The sequence below is a fragment of the Blastomyces gilchristii genome (genome assembly GCF_000003855.2).
Source record: "Blastomyces gilchristii SLH14081 genomic scaffold supercont1.15, whole genome shotgun sequence".
In the NCBI taxonomy this organism is placed as follows: Eukaryota; Fungi; Ascomycota; class Eurotiomycetes; order Onygenales; family Ajellomycetaceae; genus Blastomyces; species Blastomyces gilchristii.
The window spans coordinates 398,632-415,719 of record NW_003101668.1 but is presented as its reverse complement, the minus strand read 5'-3'; the positions used below and the strand labels follow the sequence as shown (position 1 = coordinate 415,719).

Sequence of the window (17,088 nt, the reverse complement as noted above, 5' to 3'; positions counted from 1 at the left end):
TGTAACTACGGATTATCTATTATTTATTTAACTATAGTTATTTATCTCTATAACCAACCAATGCGCTCAGCCTCGTCTCGTTGTCCGCACCACCCACAGCACATCAGCCAGCTTACATGTAAAATATCTCAAGAACTCGCGATTCCTGCAGAACATAATAACAATAACTACAGTCTCTCAACAGTCAATCCCCCCTCCAGCTGTATTTTAAGAAACCGCGTCGAACGAGGGTTTGGGGTAACAATCCAAGCCACGATCTCGCACATTTCCCCACCCACCCTCGAGTGCTTCTTCGCGCATTATACTTACTTGCCTGCGAACAAGCTGCATTGGATAATAAATACAATGCGTGCTACAACGATAGGGCGACAGTATTATTGATATATTCCTCACTGTACTGTCCTTTACCAACAACAGAGCACGACAACTGCTTGCGGGCAAGCTACCCCGCAGAAATCGCTGCCAGATGGCATGGACGACGACAAGTACGATGACAGTTTTTCCGACGATGGAATTGACGAATTGCCTCCCGGAACCCTTCTAGAGCTCGAGCGGAATGCCTTCCAGGCTAGCCAGCAGCAACGACCTGACTCCAGAAACGCCAGCAACAATGCCCCTCCAAAGCCCAGAAACCCCAGCTTTGCTTCCCTGGCGCGTGGATCTCTCTCCCGGACCGCCAGCCATACTTCCAGCCGTGGACCGGTCTTGCAGGACCCGTCGCGGCTCCTGCGCCCGCCATTGAGTTTTGGAGATGAGGATTTTCAGGATTTGGACGCTGGAGTCCTAGATGATGGTTGTGGCCCGGACCCGGTTGAATTACAAGATAGAGTGTTTCAACAAAATATTTCGCATGGCAGACTACATCCTGGGGGCCAAGAGGCTGGGTTATGTCCAGACAAAGGAGCAAGGGACATGACGAATGGAAATATTACCCGTCCTGCCGCCCAGCATGCGGCATCACTTGGGAACACCATCATTATGAGTGGAATGGAAGATATGACTACAGATGCGGCGCGGGAGGAACACGGCGCCGCAGCACCAGTTTCGGAAGTCTGGGCTGAAATCGAAGCGATGAAGGAGCAGATTGAACAGGTACGATCATTTTTCCACCACCTCTATAGAAGGTAACCAAAATTTCTGACTCCCAAAAAAAACAGTTAACTCGAGAGCGCGAGAGAATTGCGCAAGAATTGGCTGCTGCAAAATCTATGACCGAAGCTAAAGCTGGAGAAATTGCTATAATTCGTGCAAATCAAGCAAAAGTCGAAAAGGCACATAGTCGACAACTGAGCACATTACGAACGCAAATGGCAGATGAGCTTAAGAAGTACCAGGCAGAAATAGAGGCTGCAACGATGGAAAGCAAATTACTGACTACTGAAAATGCATTTTTGAAACAAGATCTGAAGGATGAAACTCAGAAGCTGAATGAACTGCGGAAGGCCAAAGCCAAATTGGAGGAGAACCCTCCACTAACACCAAAGAAGTCCAAGATTCTCCCCCTTAGGGATGGGTTTGATGATGACGAAATTATGTTATCCCCTACGAAGTCTGCTGGCAGAAGATCAAAACGAGGTACCCCTTCAGTGTCTGGCGGGCGAAAACGTAAAGCAATCGATGATTCTCCTATCAAAGCTCCTACCTTGGAATTGAGCCAGTCATTTGAGACCAACCTAGGTGACTTCAGCGAGTCGGCAGAGCCGATGGTTATTGATTCCGGGCCACGCAAGCCTAACATGGAAGATCGCAATGTGCGATTTATGCGGAGAATCCTCAACCACAAGACTTATCCAAGTAAAGGACGAGACTTGGAGATATTTACCAAACTCGCCTTTCCGTCTGAACCAGGGCGAATGTTTTCGTCCTTTATTCTTGAAGCAACAACTGCAAAATCCTCGGAAAATTACGCAGTTGAATACGCAAAGGCCATAATATCGCTCTGGTCCCGGGCACTGAAGGAGTCTTTCTACGACCCTGTGGCGATGTTCATGGCCATCATCAAATATATCATCAACCTAGACCCCTCAAATATTGTACCACAACTAATCGACGACCTCCTTCCCGTGCTGCTTAAATCTGGATACGTCAACGGCGTTGCAAGATTCCGCAACTCTCCAGTTTCCCACCAAAATCTTGGCCAGATCAAGCAGACACCCCAGTCCGAGCTACATCACCAGGTGAACTCCACCGAAGCCCTGAACATCCTTTATCTAGCCGCCAGTAGCTGCCAACACGATTTCGACGCCCAACGCAAGTTCTGGCAAAACATCCTCTACGACTTCATCCTCGTAATGCTAAATTCCAACCAACCTATCGACGACATAATCATAACCCTAAACCTCCTCTCATATAGCATCCTCCCAACCTCCTTCGGACCCCTCCTATCCACCCCAGCCGAACAAACCGCCAACGAAAACTACATAATAGACCGCGTCGCCAACCTCCTTAGCGAACAACCCTACGTCGACGAGGGTGAAAAGCCCTACACACCCTGGCAAATCTCCACCCTCCGCATCGAAGCCATGTCCTTCCTAACGACCCTCGCTTTCTCCTCCCCACACCCCTCCCCTTCCAAAAACCACGCCGGCCGCCTCCTCGCTCTCCACCCCACAGCACTAGCGCGCGTCTTCCGCTCCATCCACGACGAGCTGGACGCGCTCTACTCAAACCCGCCCGAACGCGAGTTACACGTTGCCCTCGTCAACGGCCTGACGCGGCTGGCATACGGCATCATGAGCACATTCCGCGACGAAGTGAACCTTCCTGCGAAACTGCGTGTTGTGCCCGGCGCAACGCAGAAGCATCTTGTTGCGCTGACGCGGTTGGCGTTTTGTGAGGGGCCATTGCTGGAGGCGGGGATTGAGGATGATACGGTTGAGATGGCGCATGAGATGTTGGAGGAGGCGGTGAATCCGCAGGAGGCGGAGGCGTTGCTGGAGGCGTTTCGGGTGAAGAGTTTGGAGTGATTTGGGGGGTGTCTAATGGCCCATGCTTATGGTTATGTTTTATGCAACGGGTATGGTATTCTATGAGTTTAAAGATGATGAAGGTGGTGTTTTATGTCGTTTATTGTCGGCGGATTTAGCGTTTACTTTGCCTTGTGTGTGTTTTATCCCCTATCTAACTATGGCGCTTGGAACTGCTTTATTTTGTGTAATGGTCATGTTGGCTCTATATAATGAGAGGGTAACTAGGGCAAATATTATGTTAATGAACGGCTTAATAGGAGTGAGGCGTTTTATACATGTGCAGTTGAAAACTACGTGGTTGAAAGGCGCCAGTCAGATATGTTATTTTATGGGTATGGGGAATTTAGCTGTAGGCGTGAAATACATCAACTGATATATTCAAAACGTTGCTATGCTCATGATGAGCAGACAGAATAAGCCCCTGGTTTGCTTAAGATCTAGAAAATCATGTGACCGGGTCTTCCCCCTGACGTCACTCCTTGCTCATAGCCCCTGGAGACATTGATGCGAGCAGGAAAATATTCTGCAGAGCATGAAGAAAGCTACATTATATTATATTAATCAAAGTATTATTAATCCCCCAGATTGATCAGCCTAATTTTGGTAAAAGTGAAAAAGGTTTCTGTTCTAATTCTAATTCTTTCCTCCCCCAAGCTCCTCTAACTAAATAGCTAGCTCAGAGATTACGAAAGTAAGTGATGCCACGAGCAAAACGGGCGAAGAAATCCACTTCCTCCCCCAAACCGCGTCTGCAATCTCAGCCCAAAGCAGTGCAGGGGAAGAAAGAAGAAAAGAACCAAGAGACAGAAGAAACGAAATCCCAACAGCACAAAAATATCACACCCCCAACTTCCCCTCCTAGAGACACATCAGAGCCGTTCGAACCCCCATCTCTCCTCGACGAAGAGGAAGTCCCTGGCCAATCTGATATTGACGCCAGCACAAAGCCAACAACAGCAGGAGCAGCAGTACCACCAAGCCGCCGCGGTGGAGGCACAGGCGGCTATAACGCTTTAAAATCCTTCAGGGGCCAGGTATACACCGGCATGGCCGTCGGGGGCTCTCACACCTGGGAATACCAGCCGGGCATCTGGCACGAGACCAAGGAGGAGCCCGATCTGTGGAAGATAGACTACCGGGCAACGAAGCGGCGGTCGGGCCGCCGGCCGGCTCCCCAGGGCAGCGGCGCAGCCGTGGGTACGGAGTATCACTGGTTCATCGTTGCGCACCAGTACGTCAAGAAGACGGATGCGAATACGTATGAGACGCACATGACTGGGTCGAAGTATAAGCTTGCGCATCGGGGTGCGGAGGCGAAGAGTTGGTCCGTCCCTAGTGTGAAGGACCAGCGGGAGAGGGAGGTTGAGTTGCTGGAGGATGCGGGGAGGAGGGTTAGGGGGTTACCGCCTGTGCTTGCGGGGGAGAAGGTGAGGGTTGAGAAGAGGGAGAATGGGCAGCAGAGGCTTGATGTTTTGTTTGGGGCTGGGAAGGGCGGGGCTGGGGAAAAGAGAGCTGGATTGGAGCAGGGACAGGCATCGGAGGGGTTGAAGAGGAAAAGAGAGGATGATGATGATGCTGACGGAGCGGATGAGGTTGTGGTGAGCGAGGTAAGTGAAGAGGGTTGAGAGGGGAGGATGTATGAACAAAACCTTCAACTGTGAGATTTCAACAAGTAGTTTTCATGTTGTGCAATGTATATTGTGTATATTAGTGGGGTTGACGCCAGTAATTCATTTCTGGCCGCGGTTTGGGTATAGTGTCGTCGGGCTATCTAACTAGAAAGCATTCATTCGTTGGCACTACTCGTAGAAGAAATATTTGCATGTAGAGAGAAGAAAGAAAGCAACAAAAAAGGCTAGCAACGTTGATTTCCCAGCGCTATCCTACAGTCGAGGCATTCCAAAGCGGAGAACTCATCATAGTAGATTCGTGGGTGTTCATCCTGTCCAATCGCCATACGTTTGAAACATTTCACGACAAGCGTGTTATTGAAACGAGATCTCCCCGCGTCCAGAAATTCTAACCAAGGTATTCAATTATCCATTTATACCAATATATAAATATACACATATCCAAAAACATTTACAATCAAAAAATCTAAATATGTACACCCACCCCTCTCGTCTCAAACTCATCAAATCACCTAGGTAGGTATATCTCATCCTCCTAGGGTTATGTATGTTATGTATGTGACCCTCTATTTCTTCTCCATGCAATTGGCATAGTAAGTAACCGTAGCGGGCCAATCCGAGAAAATGCCCTTTACGCCAACCTGCCTCGCCAACGCATCGATCACATCATAAACATCCCCATCCCCATCCACGGCGCCGGCCACTGACTGGTAATAATACTCCTTATTGGCCGCAACATCCCTCAGCGGACCCGATCTCTCCAACGACCAGGTAACTATATCAAGACCGGCCTTCTTCGCCGCCTTGGCATATTCCGATGCCACAATGCGGGGTTTCTTGCTGTTGCCCTTGTCATCCTCCAGCTCCAAAAGAGCAAAGATAGGCGGTGCCATAATCTTAACACCGCGTTTCGCCAGATCCTTCATGCCCTTTACAGCCGCCTCGTATCCGCTGGGGGTATCGACGCGCTGGTCCAGATAGACGGCCTGGCGCGCGAAGGCGGGCTCATTGTCGATCCAGTAGAAGATGTCATCAGGTAGGAAGGACTGGAGGAAGACGCGGGACGGCTTGATGTGGGCGGCACGGAACTCGTCGACGAGTTGCTGGGCGTACATCTCCTGGGTGTAGTTCTTGCCATCTGGGCCTTGGAAGGGCATGGGGACCTGGGGCGTCTTGAGTTCTGAGGTGAACTTGAGGCCGAGGGAGTCGACCAGGGAGATGAATTCGGCATGAGAGCTTAGCTGGGGACAGCCGTCGGTGTATACATTTGTGCGCCAGTCCTTAATACCGCCTTGGTATTGCTCAGGAGTGGTGGCGGTGTTGTCTGAAGAGTCCATCTTGCCACAGAGAGACTTGAACTCTGCGAGGGTGATGTCGCTGGTGCAGCATTTGGCGGATGCTTCCTCTCTGCCGTCTGCGGAGGCCGGAGTGAAGGGCTTTGTGCACTTGGCGGCGAGTTCAGGAATGGTGAGGATGTTTGTGGTAGTGTGTAGGTCGCACTGGGAGTGGCGGCAGACGAGTTGGAGGTCCTTGGTGAAGGCCACATCGCACTCGATGACGCCGGCACCCTCGCGCGCAGCGGCCAGCCAGGACTCCTTGGTGTGTTCCGGGAACTGAAGTGGGGCGCCGCGATGGCTGATGGAGAAGTCTGAAGGGGTGTTTCGGCGCTCCTTGCAGTTGTCAAGCTTCTTCTTCAGATCGCCCTCGTCCATCTGGTCGACGAGGTAGAAGGGGCGGGGACCAAGCTGGATGTTGGAATAGGGCCGGCCTGATTTACCAGCGTGAGGAGGAGGCTCTGGATTACCAGCGTGGGGAGGAGGCGCGGCGGCAACCAGGCCAAAGGCCAGTGCGCCCACCAAAAGAGTGACGGAGGTGAGAAGCATAGTGAACGACACTTCAGACCACAGCTAGGAAGAATGACCGGATGGAGCAGGGAATTATTATTTTAAGGTCCTTTTCACCGTGTAGACTCCATTTTCGTAACAATTGGGCGGGCATCATGCGTGATTTAATACATTTCCCTCAATGCGCGTAGCGACGCCTGGCCAAGGGCATCAGATCAGGGCAGATGCAGCCAAACACTGCGACGGATTGTAGCACAGGGGTATGCGTGGTGGAGAACGGAGCAGCGCATGTCGTCCCCTCCGAGCTTTGTCTGGGGCATCGCGTGGGAGAAGGGGAGTTTGTTAGTGATCGACATGTTGTTCTGCGCGGTGGTTCTCTTTGCACTATGCCATGGGCCAGGCACTAACAGGCAGGTTCTATAGCACTCCGCACAGCGTGTACAGACCTCCGGCGCCGAGCGTTGGTGTTGCATCCCGATATTATGGATCTGCAGTCACCACATGCGGAGAGGAACCTCCATGATTGGAAGAACGCTCGCCAGAACCTACCCTCGCGGTAGTCTGGCCACCAAAACGCGGGAATAAATTGAACAAAGCAAGGAGTAGTTACGCTGGAAAGTCAATCACTAGCCATGTCGCATTGCAGTACGGAGTATACATATACGCAGCGTATATTATTGTTCTTCAACTAGCGAAACTGATCGTACTAAGTTGGACATGGACTGCAACGGTTAGGCCGAATTTGAGCCCTGGGAGTGTCAGTCAGTCGGGGCGGGGTGAAGCTATACAGGTCACGTGGAATATGCAAGCCAGGAAACAGGCTGATAAAACAATCAAAATCGGTAAAACCTACAAATGGGTGCTTCTGATATTATTCCCTTCACGCTGTTTCGCAGGATTACAATCCTTTGGAATATTCCAGTTACATATCGACTTATTTCTACGGAGTAGATACATATGTACAAAACTATTATCTCTTCTCCGTCACCACACACAAGGCGCAGCAAAACGATGAAAAGAAAGAATACCTGGGAGGATATTGAATCCCAGAAGGGAGCCAAAGAATATGCCTGTCAAAACCCCGAAGGATGTTGAGTGGCAGGGCTCGCCACGATGTGCAATGTAGGAGCCCCTCCACGGCAGACCGCCTTCTTGATCGCGGATGCCCAAACAAGGTAAGTATGAAGAAGAGAAGAGAAAAAAAATTCAAAGGGAGGACGGGGACAGATGGTATTTATAGGCGGCAAGACGGCGCTGGAACCGGCGCTAGTCTAAGCGAGATGGCGACATGGACGTTGATTGGTTGAGCCTGTTACATAAACATCTGGAGGCGGAGTAATGTTAATCCTTTCAGTCCGGAGCTTCTATTTCTCCTTTTTGGGCAGTGAGTGGCACGTGACTGGGAGTTCGGGGAGAATTTTGAGTGCGGGAAAGGGAAAAGGAAACGGAGACACCTCACCACCACGTTATCAACAGCAAAGCTATCAAGTGCAGGATACATACGAGAGAGAGAGAGAGAGAAAGGGAATTTCCATGGTCTACCCTCCCTACTGCACCAATTGCTGAGTGTTGCATCCGCGCAGCCATGAGGACCAATCCCTGGAAGCTCGTGAGGGCTGGAAGGAGGCCGGCGGTCAGTAGGAGTCTACATTATGCCCTTGTCTATTCTGATTATTCACTTCTAATCCCTCCTACAGAAAGTCCTTCAGTCGTGGAACAAAGTCAATCTCTACAACCTCAAACACGCCAGCATTCCCCATACCTCCAACAAAACCTTCTTCCAGCAGAAATGGATCGCCAAATCCCTAGCCCGCACCTACCACGGCGAGCAGGTTCGCGAATCGCAGTGGGAGAAAATGTTCTCCCGTCGTCTGCGCTCTGTCGTACCCATGGACGCCAATTACCTGGCCCGAAATGATGGTTCCTTCGAGTCCGCAGGTCGAGGCTCTGGTGTGGAAGGTGTTGGTCCGCGCAAGGCCCCGCTCACGCCTCATATGCAAATGACGTTTGCGCCGCTGGAGCGGAGGCTGGATGTCGCTATCTTCCGGGCCATGTTTGCTAGCAGCACGAGACAGGCGAGGCAGTTTGTTGTACATGGTTTCGTCACTGTCAATGGGACTAAGGTTAGACAACTCCACAAGTATGCTCAAAAAATGATATATTACAATGTAGTAGCAAGACGCTCATGAGAACCTAATATATATATATATATGTATGTATATATATAGATGAGACATCCAGGATACCTTTTGAATCCTGGCGACCTCTTCCAAGTCGACCCCGAGCGAGTAATGTTTGCGACTGGTGCACCCAAGGACCCTCAACAGCGCCGCAGAGGTCGTAAACGGCGCAGTCGGACACCGACAGAGGCTGCCTCGGAGGAAGCTACCAAAGCAGACGAAGAATCTGCAGAGGCCAGTGCAACTGAAGAAACGACTGCTGCATCCACTGGGGGAGCCGGGGAATCTACAGGAAACGCAGAAAACACAGGGCAATCCAGTGAAAATGCAGAATCAAAAGAGCTATCCCCCGAAGAGGCACGGAATGCTTTAACCCGTCTCCTCTCCCAGGCTAAGGAGATAATGAACAACAAGGACGTCTCCGCCCCTGCTCAGAGACTTAATCTCAACAATTTCCGCAAGGGGGTCCGACAAGCCCTCTCTAGCGCCTTCTCCAGCACCAACATCGTCGAAGACCTCGAAGCCCAATTCCTCCAACTAAAAGCCCTGGCCGAGAAATCCCCCTCCGACTCAAAATCCACAACCGAATCTTCCACTTCCACCTCCACCTCCTCCACCTCCACCTCCTCCGCCAAGCTCCCCGAATCCATTCTCCCCACGTCCACCTCTTCAGACACATCCTCAACAAAACCCACCTCCTCGCCCAGCACCCCTCAAGACCCTGTCCTCGCGGCTGCCCTCAAGCAAGCAATCGAAAACCCCACCGCCCCGCTCGATGAAACAACGCTTCCACAGATCTCGGAAGAAGACCTCGCCGTCCTCCGCCAGGCGCTGTACCAGATGCACGAGAACCCGCTTGACAGTCTGAAGCCATATGCCACCCCCTGGCGGCCGCGCGACTACATGAGCGCGTTCGCGTTCATCCCGCGGTATCTGGAGGTGAATCAGAATATCTGTGCGGCGGTGTATCTGCGGCATCCGGTTGCGAAGCCGGGGAGGTCAGAGGTGCCGTCGCCGTATCCGGATTCGATTAACGGGGCGGCGTTTGTGTGGTATTTGAGGAGGAGGTAGATCTAGTTGTGGCTTGGTTTTTGTTGGGTGTCATTCTGTTTGTTGTATTGGTATGGACTTTTTCTTGTAGTGGCGGTAGAGAAAAGGAGTAGGGGTTTTTTTCTTTTTCTTTTTCTTTTCTTTTCATTTATTTATTTACGTGCGTGTTTAATTGTGATATATATAACACAGTGTATAGTAGAATACTTTTTTATATCTTGGTGAGCTCTATTGTTTGTTTATCCTATTGTGACACATTTTGTGTCCACCCTGACGGGGTGGAGATAGCGTAGTGGTAGAAGCGCTATCCATGGAAGGCCCATGGTAAGTAGAAACTGGCTATGAGAAGATGAACCCTTCTGAGAGACACCAGGGTTGCAGATTCAAATTCTGTCTTCATCATCACAAGATATATATATATATATATATATTCAATAGACAGTTCTAGTATATAAGGATTTGTCTTTATATTCACTCTGATTTTGTCATTGGTTCTACAGCATAGAGTAGATAGAGCCTTCAGGACCGGGTTCTTACATCAGACAGCTGGCTTCCATCCTTTTTTTATATAAATTATTATTCCAAGTCTTGTTGTTCAATGGGATGTCCCGTATTGCTAAAACCAATAATACGCAAATTACCACACATTTCCTGCGGCACTAGTCACAGAACGCGGGTAATGCGCCATACATTGATACGGCGCTGGGGTTGCAAACAGCTTAATCGGGCCTAGCGGCATATCTTCCCCCGCGCAGTTTGATTTTTCAAACCTTCTAAAAGTCCGCTTGTTTTGATTGTTGCTTTTTTTTTTTTTATTATTTCTTTTTCGTGTTTATTTTTACATGTTTTAAATATATATTTTTTTGAAGCCCGATTCTTATGATTATTAGATCGTTCGAGTCATTTTATTGGTCTTTTGCGGTTCTTCTGTTTTAGCCCCCTGTTCTATCTAGCCACTATTGTTGAGAAGAAGAAATTTTTCGTTTGCTTGTTTTATTTTACAGCGTAAACTCCATTATTCTTCTACCTTAGTTTTCTCCTTATTTTTATTTTTATTTTTATTTTTATTTTATGTTTATTTGTTTTTGATAGTTGAATTTTTCAAAACAAAAAAGCAAGTGCAAAAAAAAAAAAAATTCAAAAAATCAAAAAATCAAAAAGGGAAAAGAGGGAAAAACTCGAAATTAGCCAGAACGGGAAAAGCCGACGACATCCTGAGGACGGGACGAAATCCCTCCCATATCAGAACAATCCATTCTCACCACCACGGGCAGCGACCAACCCTATCGTGCAGGGCGATCGCAGGTGAGAGAAGAAAGGAGCAGCTAAAGAAGAGGGGGAAAACAGGAGATCAATATCTGGCTTCTCGTCGGCCGGGTACATATGCTTTCAGACACCGCGGGGAGCACGACAATTACTATTTACTAAATACTTTTTTTTCTTTCTTTTTCTTTATGATTTTTCTTTATTTTGTTTTACTTTTTTAACATAAAATATCCCCATATGACAAAGCAAAGCAGGGAGCAAAATAAAATCAAAGGGAGTCAGACGCGCAATTTCCGGACAAATGTTTAACTGGCATACAAGCGTCGAACATCCGCCTCCTCAAGGGAATCCTGTATCTGCTCGACAACAGCATCAACTCCCGCACCAACAGCACCAACAGCACCAACAGCATCAACAGCATCAACAGCACCAACAGCATCAACAGCATCAACAGCATCAACAGCATCAACAGCACCAACATCAACCGCACCAACATCAACAACACCCGCACCAACAACACCCCCATCAGCATCAGCGTCAACACCAGCAGCACCAGCAACAACAACAACAGCAGCAGCAGCAGCAGCATCAGCAGCAACAACAGCAGAACCATCACGGTCCTTCTCTACAATGGCTCCCCGCTGCCCCGCCGCTCCCTAGACCGCTCCCCAACACCCTTCCGCCCCTTTCTGCTGCCCTATGCCCCCCCAATAACTTCGGGTCCACCACCCAAAATGACCCAGCCGTCCTACACACCCCCGCATCCACTGACCACTCGCTATCAGAAAGCTCCAGCATTCGTGAGAACGCCGTTGTCGAAAACGCAGTCGATCTAGATCCCGAACCCACATATGACCACCCTGCTCCAGGCCCTGAGCCCAGCTCCGATGATGTTGAAATAGACGGAGGAGGAGGGTCCACACCGCGGCAAGCAAGTCGCGTAGGCCCCGGCCGAGGCGTTGATATAACACTGTTGGAAAACGAGACGCCACGCAAGCACGGCAAGCGGCTAACGACGCGCGAGGAGACCGCGCTCTTTGAGATTTGCAACCGGCACGCGGCCACCTTTGGCGAGCGCAACCGCCTGTGCGAATGGTGGGTGAACGTGACGCAGGAGTTTACCGCGTCGGAGGGACATCCGTATTCGTGGCATAGCGTACGGCGCAAAGTGGAGCTGGTGACGCAGCAGCGCATTAAATTCCTTGCCGGCCTGGATGGGAAGAGGAGGGATGATCAGGCCGATGCGGCATGGAGCGCTGCTGTCGATTCCTGGATTCCGGCCTGGAAACGGTTTCAGGAACAGGAAACTGAGCGCATCAATGCTAAGCAGGGCAAAAGGGGCCGGAAGAGGAAAGCGGTGGTTGACGCTGAAGGGGTGGGGCTGGGATTTCAGCATATGTTGCCGCCTGGGTTCGACACGATGTTCCCACCGTCATCCAAGCCGGCCAAGGTGACTCGGATGGACCCTCCGGCCTCTATACCTGCCACTACTGCACCAAGCTCAACCACAGCAGAATCTGTTCAGGCCGCCCCGCCTTCTAAACAGCAGAAGCAGCAGCAGAAGCAACAAAAACAGCAACAGAAGCAGCAGCAGAAGCAGCAACAGAAACAGCAGCACGTTCCCACATCAATACCCGTCCAGCCAACCTCGCAACAGACAGCCGTATCCAACACAGCAGCAATCCTAGCCGCCGCCGCATCCTCATCCGCCTCGTCAACAGCAGCAGTAGCCGCAACAGAACCCAACGTCGGCGCCGCCATCCTAGAAACATTATCAAAGCTCAACAAGAACCTCGAAGCCGTCTCATCCCGCACCCACCAATCCAACGCCATGTCCCTCGCCGCAGCAGCCGCTGCTGGTGCCCATCCACACTCCCACCCTCACCCTCACCCTCACCCTCACCAGCATCAACACCAACACCAACAACAAAAATCTTCCCCGAACCCCACGATCGCCAGCCACGGCCGTACGGCGGCAGGAGCAGGCGGGGCCACAGCAGCAGCAGTAGGAACAGGACCAACGCCCGTTCAAAACTCGATATCAGCGTCAACGCTGCACCAGCTAAAGTCTGAGCTGCGCGCGGAGCTGCGGCAGGAGATCCAGAAGGATCGCGCGCAGCTGGAGGAGAAGTTGGATTCGGTGCAGAGGACGCAGGAGATGATTTTGGAGTTGTTGCGGCAGGAGCCGCAGTAGGTTTTTTGTTTAGCTTTTTCGTTCTTTCTGCCTTTTTTTTTTCCCCCTCCCCTTGTAGCGAGGGAGGGGAGATATGTTCTAGCCCTTCTTTAGCTTGGGGAGAAAGAGGTGGACGGTGGACGGGGTTGATGAGATATTAGGGATTGGTATGGTCTGGAGAGGGGATGGGATGGGGGAGCGTACAAGGACTGAGGGAGGGATATATATGCAGTTGTTGGGGCATTTATGAATGTTACGACCTTTTTTCTTTTCCTCTCTATCTTTGTTCCTCTTTTTATGCAGCCACACCCACATTGGTTTATTGTCTATGTTCTGTTTTGTCTTTGCTTCTGGTTCTGGTTCTACGGTAGTATTGCGATTTTCTCTTCTCCTTCGTGTCAGTTTGGTTTCCTTTTTCAGTATCTCTTTTTGCCTTTCCCCTTTTGTGCCAGGACCACCTGCAAACTGCAAACTGCAAACTCCTCCGCTGTCCCCCCCTAATCCCCTAGTCCCCTTTCTTATCCTCCCCGTTCCTTTCCCCCTTTTCTACTACAGTTACAGTTAAACCGGCCAGCTGGAGACTGAGCCCTCACGCTTGCCTCTAACTCGCTATTTGCGCGCAATGCTCTTTTCATCTATCTTTTTGCCCCCCTATCTACCTGATGACGACAAATGGGACATGTATATGTAAATAATATACTACAACGCGCATGTATATACTATATATCAAGTTTCTCTTGATGATGACGACGACGATGATGATGATGATCTATCTAGCTGGGCGTATATCATTTACTTTTATTGTTGTTGTTATTATTATTATTATTATTGCTTATTCTTCTCTTAGGCGCACGAGATGATGGCCCGCCCCCCCCTCCCTCCTTGTAAGAAAAGCAAATATCTTGAGTGGTTTGTGAATTTGTTCATGAACGGGATATATATATATATATATATATCAGAAACAGATGTCAATGTGCTCCCCTCCGCTATTCTCGCGTCTCGCTAGCAACAACTTCCTACGTCTTGAAATACTCCTTGCCTCTTAGATGATTCATTGGGATGAAGAGTTATACCATAATACAGTGCATTTTACGTACCTTGAGAAAAAAAGCACACGGATTCGGGAAACTGTGGTTTGCAAAGAAACAGCTATAGATAGGATAGATAGATAGGTAGATAGGTAGGTAGGTGATAGATTGGAGGGAGGAGGCGCAGGGCACAGCTCACTCAATTTTCATATTACTCCACTACTCACGGGAAGGGGGCCGGGGGGGGGGGGAGGAATATGAATAGAAAGTACAGATTTTTGCAAACGTAAGACAGAAAAGCAACAAAAAGGAGCGGAAATTTTTAGGGACAGGACAAAGGTGGAGAAAAATCCATTTTTTTGTTTCTTGGTGGGCACGGTAGGTAGGTAGGTAGGTGAGCTAGAATACAGAGCATTAAGATACGTGAAGGGGGGGGGGGAGGGGAAACAAAATAAAGCCAGAAAAACAAAGAGGTAATAACAAAACAGGGGACTGACGAAAGCTCAAGTAATAAAAAAGACATATGGGAAAAGGTTAAAATTGTCCAAGCTGGTTTTGCTTGTTATAGCCCACCAATCCATCCATCACTCGCTAGCGTTTTTATCGTTTTAAAAAGTCTACTTACAGAGAGAGCACACCCACCAAAAGAAATTGAGAGGGAAACGGCAAAAAGGGAAACTAAGATAACAAGGTGGGGAGGGGTTATGTGTTGCAGGTTTTAGTTGTGGTTGATAGCATCGTGGGGTAGTAGAAGTGTTTTAATAATAGAAAGTCTCATCAATAGTTCGTCCGCGAGTCCATTGCGGTTCACTGCCGCGAACATACGTATCCTCAAACAAAATGCGCGGCGTAGCATCCGGCTCGGCCATCAACTCCGCCTCAGCAACCTCATCATCAACATATTTCCTAGCATCCTTATCGATGGCCTTCAGCTCCTCCTCGCTCGTGACGCCCCAATCGAGCAGCTTCTGCTTGAGGCCTGCAATGGGATCGTTGGTGCTGCGCATCCGCTGGATCTCCTCACGGGTGCGGTATGTGGTTCCTGGATCAGACATGGAGTGTCCGCCGTATCGGTAGGTGACGTATTCGAAGACGAGAGGCCCCTTGCCTGACGTTGTGTACTCACGGCCATATTGGACGGCAGCCTTGATGGCAAGGACGTCCATTCCGTTGATTTTCAGGCCGGGGATGTACTGTCCGCGCTTGTAGTAATCGGTAAGGGCGGAGGAGCGGTTAGCGGAGGTACCCATGCCGTATTTGTTGTCTAGAATATGTGCAGTAGGTTAGCGTGGTTTTTTTTTAATTTTTTAATTTTCCCAGTATATATATACGCGTATTGCATAAAGGAGAGACACTCACTTTCACAGCCAAAAATGCAAGGTAGATTCCATAGCTTAGCCATGTTGAAGGCCTCAAATACTTGGCCTTGGTTGGATGCTCCATCGCCATATAGGGTGATGGTGGTGTTTTTTTCCCCATTGTACTGTTGGGCAAAAGCCAGGCCAGCACCAACAGGAACCTGAGCTCCTACAATGCCGTTGCCACCATAGAAATTTTTGGCGAACATATGCATAGAGCCACCTTTCCCGTATGCAATGCCCTCTCGACGCCCAAGAAGCTCACCAATAATCGACTTTACAGTTCCACCACGCAGCAATGCAAAGCCGTGGCATCGATAGGCAGTGATTAATTTATCGTCCTTGGTAATAGCATGTTCAATACCGACCGCAACTGCTTCTTGTCCCGTCGATAAATGGCAGAATCCTCGAATTTTCTTTTCTTTGTAGAGCCGATCCGAAGCCATCTCCATTCGTCTGCGTCAAATGTTAGACAAAGGGAGGATGTATGAAAGTGCCAGATCGCGCAATAGCGCAACATAGTGATAAATTACCTTATGGAAACCATATCATGGTACATCTGTTTCAACTCCCTCTTGGTAGTCTGGAGGGTGTACGGGGGAGGGTCGAGCTCATATGTTTCGAAGCTCTCGTCCGAGAGCTTGACTGTGAACGGTTTATCCTCTTCCTGGTGCAATTCAATGTAGAGTTAGATGACAGCGTAACTACAGATTGAGAGATTGGGAGACGGGGTGCAAGTGGAAATTATTGAGCACTTACAGCTGGGACAGCTTCAGCATGCGCGGAAGCAGCATCGGTGGTGACGGTTCGCCTTACTACTGGGACAAAGGTCTTGCGGCCCAGAGGGGCAACCTGCCGGGCACGGATCACTCTGGAAAACATTGTGAGGTGAGACGAAGCTCAATGCGCAAGGAACGGGGGGAGGCGGCGGAAGAGGAGGAGGAGGATTGTGGTTGTTGTTGATGTTTTCTCAGCAAGGATGCGGCAGTAGTTTGCTCACCGGAGAACGTTGGGGAAGCCAACAGGGAAGCGCGCTAGAGCTGTTTGGGGCAAGCGGCTGATTATGTCACCGGGCGGCTCCAACTGACTGCCAACTTCAACCTCAACTTCCACTTCCAACTTCCAACTTCTAAACTTCAACTTCAACTTCTGCTACAATGTCAAGCGTTCAGGGGAGACGAGGAGGAGTCTGTGCATCATGGTGCCGCAATTCGTTTCACACTGAGTCCATATTCTGTTCGCCTGGATATATCAGCTGATCACCATCAACCAAATCTGACGTCCGCACTTTCTATGCTTCAACACCTAGAATATGCCGCGGATATGCCACGGATACCAGCAGTGCCAGATAAGCCACAAGCTGCTGCAGAGCCAGCTTGTTTGGAGCTTTACCTGTCAAGAATGGGATATATCTTGCATATCCACATCAACGAGACCAGCCACTTCCTCAACCTACGGTTTTAGCTTACTAAAGTAAACGCTTCAAGGAAAAATGGGCGTTTGGAGGTACCGCTTGCCTCCGCCTGGCTGGTGAAAGTGACCGAGATGTTCTTGATTTAAACGGTTGCTAGACAATGAAAATGAAAGAT

At 49.8% G+C, this 17,088-nt stretch overlaps 6 protein-coding genes across 6 annotated transcripts; 4 read left to right on the top strand and 2 right to left on the bottom strand.

Moving 5' to 3' along the window:
- The first annotated feature begins 26 nt into the window (after positions 1 to 26).
- Positions 27 to 3,449, top strand: BDBG_06127 (DNA repair protein Rad26). The gene is made up of 2 exons (XM_002622901.2): positions 27 to 1,092; positions 1,158 to 3,449. Exons 1-2 carry the CDS (start codon positions 472 to 474, stop codon positions 2,964 to 2,966), a joined length of 2,430 nt encoding a protein of 809 aa, XP_002622947.2. The 5' UTR covers positions 27 to 471; the 3' UTR covers positions 2,967 to 3,449.
- Positions 3,450 to 3,506: 57 nt separating this feature from the next.
- On the top strand, positions 3,507 to 5,071 carry BDBG_06126 (uncharacterized protein). Its single transcript, XM_002622900.2, has one exon. It carries the CDS (start codon positions 3,668 to 3,670, stop codon positions 4,592 to 4,594), a length of 927 nt encoding a protein of 308 aa, XP_002622946.1. The 5' UTR covers positions 3,507 to 3,667; the 3' UTR covers positions 4,595 to 5,071.
- Positions 5,072 to 5,166: 95 nt separating this feature from the next.
- Positions 5,167 to 6,483, bottom strand: BDBG_06125 (glycerophosphoryl diester phosphodiesterase; the record flags this gene model as incomplete). The annotated part of the gene is made up of 1 exon (XM_002622899.1): positions 5,167 to 6,483. One exon carries the CDS (start codon positions 6,481 to 6,483, stop codon positions 5,167 to 5,169), a length of 1,317 nt encoding a protein of 438 aa, XP_002622945.1.
- A 1,105-nt stretch (positions 6,484 to 7,588) lies between these two features.
- Positions 7,589 to 10,127, top strand: BDBG_06124 (mitochondrial 37S ribosomal protein NAM9). Its single transcript, XM_002622898.2, has 3 exons — positions 7,589 to 8,077; positions 8,142 to 8,567; positions 8,673 to 10,127. The coding sequence occupies exons 1-3, from the start codon at positions 8,030 to 8,032 to the stop codon at positions 9,693 to 9,695; spliced, it is 1,497 nt and encodes a 498-aa protein (XP_002622944.1). The 5' UTR covers positions 7,589 to 8,029; the 3' UTR covers positions 9,696 to 10,127.
- Positions 10,128 to 10,475: 348 nt separating this feature from the next.
- Positions 10,476 to 14,553, top strand: BDBG_06123 (uncharacterized protein). The gene has a single exon (XM_002622897.2). The coding sequence runs from the start codon at positions 11,242 to 11,244 to the stop codon at positions 13,132 to 13,134; it is 1,893 nt and encodes a 630-aa protein (XP_002622943.1). The 5' UTR covers positions 10,476 to 11,241; the 3' UTR covers positions 13,135 to 14,553.
- On the bottom strand, positions 14,018 to 16,859 carry BDBG_06122 (pyruvate dehydrogenase E1 component subunit alpha). The gene is made up of 4 exons (XM_002622896.2): positions 16,259 to 16,859; positions 16,033 to 16,166; positions 15,501 to 15,955; positions 14,018 to 15,405 (listed from the first exon to the last, which is right to left on the bottom strand). The coding sequence occupies exons 1-4, from the start codon at positions 16,379 to 16,381 to the stop codon at positions 14,900 to 14,902; spliced, it is 1,218 nt and encodes a 405-aa protein (XP_002622942.1). The 5' UTR covers positions 16,382 to 16,859; the 3' UTR covers positions 14,018 to 14,899.
- Positions 16,860 to 17,088: the final 229 nt, after the last annotated feature.